The following is a 7,365-nucleotide window of genomic DNA, read 5'->3' as shown; positions in this document are numbered from 1 at the left end:
TACCAAAAAAAAAAAAAAAAAAAGCACCTCGACATTTTAGAACCATCTTTCTGATCTGCTTTCATAGTTAGAATTAAAAATCCATTCACTGCAAATTTCTTGATCTGTCTGCACATGAAAGTCTGACAATTAAGTTCATGAACTCGTCCTAGAAAAAGGCTACATAGCTCACTACTATGAGTAACTATAGTTATCTCACTACAGTCATTTTTGAAGTACTCCCATTGAGAAGCTATGCACCAACACCTTCAAAGCAATTTTAGAACTCCATTTCTGGAATGACCATAAGCTGGCATCATAATGGGGTTTGACAATTAGTTTGCAAACTTGACACTGTGCACTTAGGTTGGAAGCACTGTACAAGCAACTCAGTAAGGTTTCATAACCTTGGTCTATCACTGTCTCCTAGCTGTGTTCATGCCAATGTGTGGCAGTGTCTTGCTGAGTGGCATTCATTATTATTCTTTTTTTTGAGACAGAATCTATGTCACCCTCAGTAGAGTGCCCTGGCTTCACATCTCACAGTAACTTCAAACTCTTGGGCTTAAGTGATTCTCTTGCCTTAGCCTCCCAAGTAGCTGGGACTACAGGCACCTGCCACAATGTCCGGCTATTTTTTGTTGTAGCTGTCATTATTGTTTCGCTGGCCCAGGCCAGGTTCAAACCCGCCAGCCTTGGTCTATATCGCTGGCACCATAACTACCTGTCCTACAGGTGCTGAGCCTCATTATTATTTTTGTGTGTTTTTGTGTGCCATACAAAGATAGCTCTGAAGGTTATTCCAGAAAGAGTTCCAAAACTGTTTTGAAGGCTGTACTAGACTCTGGCATTTGGTGCACAGCTTCCCAAAGAAAATACTTTGAAGGTTAACTGCAGTGATATTCATTAATGGAGGTATGTAGCACTTTTTCTAGGACGAGTTCACAAACTTAATTGTCACACTTCATACAATATATACATAAATGTGTAAGTTATCCCTTTAATATATACTGAAAAGACTGTAAGTCAAAGAAAATATGCATATATACAGCTCAAATTTTGAGACACAAAATGGGCTTCAATTATATATTAAAATTTAATCTCCTGGCTTGGCATAGGCCACATGCACAGAGGCTGGCAAGTTTGAACCCAGCCTGGGCCAGGTAAACAATAATGACAACTGCAACAACAACAAAAAAATAGCCAGGCATTGTGGCCAGCGCCTGTAGTCCCAGCTACTTGGGAGGCTGAGGCAAGAGAACTGCTTAAGCCCAAGAGTTGGAGGTTGCTGTAAGCTGTGACGCCATGGCACTCTACCAAGGGATAGTAAGACTTTGTCTCTCAAAAAAGAAAAAAAATGCCTTATTTTAACCATTATAGAATGATAACTACCAGGTACACTTATGAGGGGAATGTAATGAATAAATCAGGCATCTGAAAATTGGGCAAAACTTTTAAAGAGGTAGCTGCCAAGTTTTCAGCACCTCTTCATCAATGTATATGATTTTATAAAAATGCAAAAATTTTTTTTTTTTCATTGGGGCTGGGTTTGAACCCACCATCTCCTGTATATGGGGCCAGTGCCCTACTCACTGAGCCACAGGCGCTGCCCAAAATGCAAAATTTTGATTATAATTTGTAATACACATAGTACACATATTAAGTTAAATAATGTTACCATGGGTAAAGTTTAAGATATCAAGTTCATTACTAATACTTGAAAGAATGACAAATTAAACTAGCAAAAAAGCAATCTTATTGATGAATCAAGGCTTTAAAAGTATCCTCCAAGGCAACAATTCTTTGCATTTTAGGTAAGATTCTGCAAGTTGAAATAAAAATATTTTCTGGATTTTTCTTAAAAAGCCTTAAAATAATACTCACTCCAGTGTTCACTAATTCACTCGGTGTTGGCCAATTCGCCATATCGCTGAAATCGCTAGCCTAAGAAGTAACAAATAAGGTTATGTCTGCAAGTTAGTTTTCAAAATTTTAAATAGAAAAAATATTTCCTAAAAATGACAGTTTAAAAAAATACTCATATTCAGTTATGCAAAGGCATCTGCTAAATTAATTCCAAAGTTTCTCCAGGCAGAACACTTTGAAATAAGAATGGCTTGGTCTTACGATCTAACTTCTAGAACTATGTAATGGCACATGTGGTAAGAAAGGCAGATGAAGATTTGGATAAATGATACAATTCTTTTAGAATATCAACTTAAACATCAATGATACAATTAGCAGAAAAAAATACATTTATAATAATCTAAGAAGAATTCCTAACAATTTTCAAAATCAACATAATTAAGAACTATTTCCTTACAAATAAAAGTTAAAAAAAAAATGGAAAAAAAAGAACTGTTTCCTATAAAAACATACCTTGTTGAACTTCTTTGTCTTGAGTTTTCCTGCTTTTATGATTTTTGGGGAACTGAGCTCTAAAGAAAATATAAGAATTGTTTTTACAACTACTTCATTCAATATGTTTAACAAAATAACTAGTGTATCAATTGCAATAAGTCAGTAAAATGACTGCTCTCAACATCTAAAGTTCTAAGATTCTAATCTCTAGCCAAAAAAAAAAAAAAATCAATCACATTTAACAGCATAAATTCAAATCAAGTCTTTTAGTCCTCAGTCTGCAAATCAAGAAGTTACTTACACCGAGCTAACTCATCAATCATCTCACTAATAGGATATAACATAAGAAAACAGAAATATGCTTTAATAAAATCAGCAGCTCTGGGATAAAGTTTTCCTCTGGGATAAATTTTTCTATACAATTAATATGTCACCAGAAAATAGGTCAGAAGACTTCGAACTATTTGTCCTAAGAAAAAGATTTGGCAGGCTTGGTGCCCGTAGTTCAGTGAGTAGAGTGCTAGCTACATACACCAAGGCTGGAGGGTTCACCCGGCCCAGGCCTGTTAAACAACAATGACAACTGCAACCAAAACCAAATAGCTGGACATTGTAGCAGGCACCTGTAGTCCCAGCTACTCGGGAGACTGAGGCAAAGAGAATTGCTTAAGCCCAAGAGTTGGAGGTTGCTGTGAGCTGTGATGGCGCTGCACTCTACCAAGGGCAGCATAGTGAGACTCTGTCTCAAAAGAAAAAAAAGAAAACAGAAGATTTGGCAACCCTAAAATGTTGTACCTAGATTCAAACCATAAAAAATAGAACTGGTCGCTGCAAAAGTTCGTACCATCATTGTAGCACCACCTGTCCTTAACTTAAATAAGAATGTAGTTGTTGTCAATAAGCCAATACACTATCCTCCAATTGAAGATTTTTAAACTGCCTTTAGTTCGGTTCATCATTAGTAAGATGACAAGATGGCACAATCATCTAGCTAAACATGACCTAAAGTAAATATTAAGAAGTAAAATATACTTGGGGTTTGAATCCATAGATAACAATAATTCAGCAAAAATGAATCCTGTAAGTCATACCAATGACCAATTTATAGAATAAAGCAATCTTGGAGTTAAAATCCGGAAGCAGGTTTAACTAAGATAATAGCATACTTATCAAAGAAAGAGGCATTGGGCATGAAATATGATCAGGAATGGGCATACAGAGAATTTTGAATCCTATGACATTCTACCTTTAAAGCACTATAGTAAGTACACAGATGGTATTTCTTGTATTCTTCTTTTTATTTTTTTAAGACAGGGTCATGCAGTCACCCACAATGCAGTACAGTAGTTCAATCACATCTCACTGTAACCTTGAACTTCTGATTTCAAGGGCTCCTCCCACCTCATCATCCTCCCAAGTAGCTAGGACTGCTGGTGTGGCCCCACCAAATTTAGCTAATTTTTTAAAATGTTTTTCATAGAGATGGAATGTCATTATGTTGCCCAGGGGGCTGGGATTACAGACACAAGCTGCCACACTCAGCTACTCTCCTTTGGTACGCATATGCCTATGTGTATATGTGCATGTGGTTTTCATACAATATAGTCATATATAGTGCAAACTATTTTATATAATGGGATAGGCTATTCAAGCAAGTTTTATCTATTTTACAACTCAATTAGATATTTACAATCATGAAACCAAGGACAAAAGCTAAAGATAAAAAAGCTCTGACCACATAAAAATCTACTTTTAACTTCAATCCTAAATGACACAATTAAGTAAATTGTGCCAGAAATTTAAATGTTTTTATTGAGTTAAAAATCAATCGGTGACTGGAGGTACAGCTCACCCCCCTACTCCTAGCACTCTGAGAGTCTGAGACTGATGGATTAGATTACCTAAACTCAGGAGTTTGAGATTAGCCCTGTCTCTACTAAAAAATAGGAAACTAGCCAGACATCCTGGCAGGCACCTGTGGTCCCAGCTACTCAAGAGGCTGAGACAGGAGGAATGCTTGAGCCCAAGTGTCTGAGGATGCTGTGAGCTATGAGGCCAGGGCACTCAACCCCAGGGCAACTGAGGCTGTGTCTCAAAATAATTAAGATATAAAAATCAATGCATCCCATATGCAGACTCAGAATAACTTTTCAGTAGAAGTAATAAAAAAATTGGGGAAGTAGAATCTTGAACTTTATTTCTTCAGAAAATTAAAAATAAAAAGATACATGTAGTCAATTCGTTTAGACTAAAAAATTTTTGAATTTCTGTCTAAATATTTTTAATTAAAATTAATCTTCACATCTTGCTTTATTTAACCCAACCAGCACCCCAAAAGACACACTAACACCCAGCTCTACATCTACTAAGAAAACTTTAACTAACCCAGGCAAAACCTACTCTTTAAATGCCATGTCTAAATTTTAATCTTCAACTTTTAATTTCTTTCCACGGGATACAATGAGAAAAAGTTTACTTTTAACTTTGGAGCATCTATACTGTCAACATTAATGGACTATGTGCATACACTGTTAACTGGGAAGATTATGTGTGTCTTATCAATACCATCATAGAATATTTTATAAACTATGTTGACTAATATAGTTGGATATTCTTCTGGGATAAGAAATATAGTATGAAGTATTTCTGAATGTTAGTTACCAAGTAATCTTCACAGTTAACTTATTTTTCCATGAAGAAAGATTTTCCCTGAACACTTCCATTCTCTTTTATCAATTTTTCCCATGGAAAGGGATTACATTTTCTGATTAATGAGTTTAGAAAAGCTAGCATCTTTTCTCCTGCTGCACTGAGTTAGCTATCCTCAAAAAGCAAGCATTCGGGTTTGCTCCTTCATATTGTCAATGTCTCAGGGTAAGACTTTCTACAGGGGTAAGAGGGACTTGCAGTTGTGCAATCCCAACTAAATGGATAAATTTGTCTAGTTCCTTTGTGCTGCCTGCTTAAACTACACCAACCCAGTTTTTTTCCATTAAAACGGTGATAAGGAGCTTTAAAAAACTAAATAAATCTGGCTGGGCATGGTGGCTCACACCCGTAATTCCAACACTCTGGGAATCTGAGACAGATAGATTGCCTGAGCTCAGAAGTTCAAGACCACCCTGAGCACAGAAAAACTAGCCAGGCATCTTGGTGGGTGCCTATAGTCCCGGCTATTCAGGAGGCTGAGATAAGAGGCTTGCTTGAGCCCAAGAGTTTGTGGTTGCTGTGAACTATGATGCCAGGGCACTTAACCCCAGGGCAACTGAGTAAGACTCTGTCTCAAAAAAAATTAAATAAATTTGAGTGTAAGAGGAATAGATTATTCAAAAAAGAAATTCCAATGGCCATACATAAGTAAAACTTTAAGAAACGAGATAAATCTCTATATGTACTGACATGGAAATAAGTCCACTGGGTTTTAACTATAGTTTTTTATGCACATACAGATTATAGAAAGGAAATTTTTTATTTTCCATGTTTTAACTAAAATAAAGGAAATTGCCCTGCATGTTGTTAGAGGAAACCTAAGCAAGGCAGCCTAGAAAACTTTCTAAATTTCAAAATTTTTCAAATTAAAAAATATGTACTTAATGGGCTCAGCGCCTATAGCTCAAGCAGCTAGGGTGCCAGCCATGTACACCAGAGCTGGCAGGTTCAAATCCAGCCTGGGCCTGCCAAACAATGACAACTACAACCATAAAATAGCTGGGCCTTGTGGCAGGTGTCTATATAGTCCCAGTTACTTGGGAGGCTCTGGCAAGAGAATCACTTAAGTCCAAGAGTATGAGGTTGCTGTTAGCTGTGACACCATGGAACTCTACCGAGGGCAACAGCTTGAGACTCTGTCTCAAAAAAAAAAAAAAAAAAAAGTACTTAAACAGATGAAACTTAAGAAACTTAAGCTACTAATGGCCCAAACATATATCAACAAACATGAACAAGCATGTGATCTATACAGCTCCATTTTTCAAACATCACTGGTAAAACACTACATGCCAGTACCACTTTTTTGAGCAATATTTCAGTATTTTTAAAATGTTATTCTCAAACCCTGAGAACCTATAAGGAAAGGCCAGGAGTAGTGGCCTTCTGTAAAGTAGCTCACTTTGGGAGGCTAAGGCAGGAAATAATTCTAAACAGATATGGAAGATAACTCATTTTCAAGAGCTTGGATACTTGAAACAAACCACAACACCCTGGAGCAGCAGCTCATGCCTTTAATTTCCAGCACTCTGGGAGTCTGAGGCGGAAGGATGCATTAAGCTCAGGAGTTTCAAGGAGTTTGAGACCAGCAAAAACAAGTCCTTGTCTCTACTGAAAATAGAAAAAATTAGCTAGACATGATAGTGGGCACCTAAAGTTCCAGCTTCTCGGGAGGCTGAGACAGGATCAGTTGGGCCCAGAAACATTAGGTTGCTGTGAGCTAGGCTGAGGTCATGGCACTCTAGTCAGAGCAAGAGAGGAGAGGCACCCAGAATGTAAAATAGCACTCTGGTATCAAGAACTAGAAGAGGTGAGTCCATCTACTTCATTTATTTGCAAGGCCCACAAATCTTGCAGACGTCAACCTAGTTAGTAATAACTGCTCTAGAATTTGAGCTCGAGTTCTCAAAACAGTTCACTTCTGCACCATAATCTCTTTATCTGAGTTACTGAAGTTATTCAACTGCAAACAGACGTTTTAGGAAAACACTGATCATTCTGGAAAGAGACTATGGTTACCAGGCTACTCCAGGTGTGAAGAGATTGGTATTCCTGTGGGTACAGACCTGATTCCAAAGACAGAAAGAGTTCCCTAGCAAGAAATATTAGTAAAATTGAAACTCCCCTATGAAAAATGAAACCACACCATACATCTAGCATCACCTTATTGTTAATCTCCAGTGAAGACTGAAGAATAAAGGCACTAGTAGTTTAAACTGTTAAATATTCTTCACAAGTTATTAGCAATTGAAATTCCCAAGTCTTATATCCAGAGTTTTATTTTTATTTTTTCTTTTTAGCATCAGGTGTTTTTTTTTT

At 37.1% G+C, this 7,365-nt stretch overlaps 1 protein-coding gene across 2 annotated transcripts in view; it reads right to left on the bottom strand.

Annotated features, from left to right (window-relative positions):
• LARP1B (La ribonucleoprotein domain family member 1B) overlaps positions 1-7,365 on the bottom strand; it is a 138,968-nt gene that overhangs the window by 128,195 nt on the left and 3,408 nt on the right. For both annotated transcript variants that reach the window (XM_023516569.1, XM_012808737.2), the window contains exons 2-3: positions 2,359-2,417; positions 1,864-1,923 (exon numbers count right to left, since the gene is read on the bottom strand). In XM_023516569.1, the coding sequence (XP_023372337.1) occupies positions 1,864-1,923; positions 2,359-2,417 (119 nt within the window). The remainder of the gene's footprint in view (positions 1-1,863; positions 1,924-2,358; positions 2,418-7,365) is intronic.

The sequence above is a fragment of the Otolemur garnettii genome, unplaced genomic scaffold (assembly GCF_000181295.1).
Source record: "Otolemur garnettii isolate 467f Iridium unplaced genomic scaffold, OtoGar3 scaffold00093, whole genome shotgun sequence".
NCBI classification, from domain to species: Eukaryota; Metazoa; Chordata; class Mammalia; order Primates; family Galagidae; genus Otolemur; species Otolemur garnettii.
Note: the sequence above shows the minus strand (reverse complement) of the source record. Positions and strands in the feature narration are given on the sequence as shown.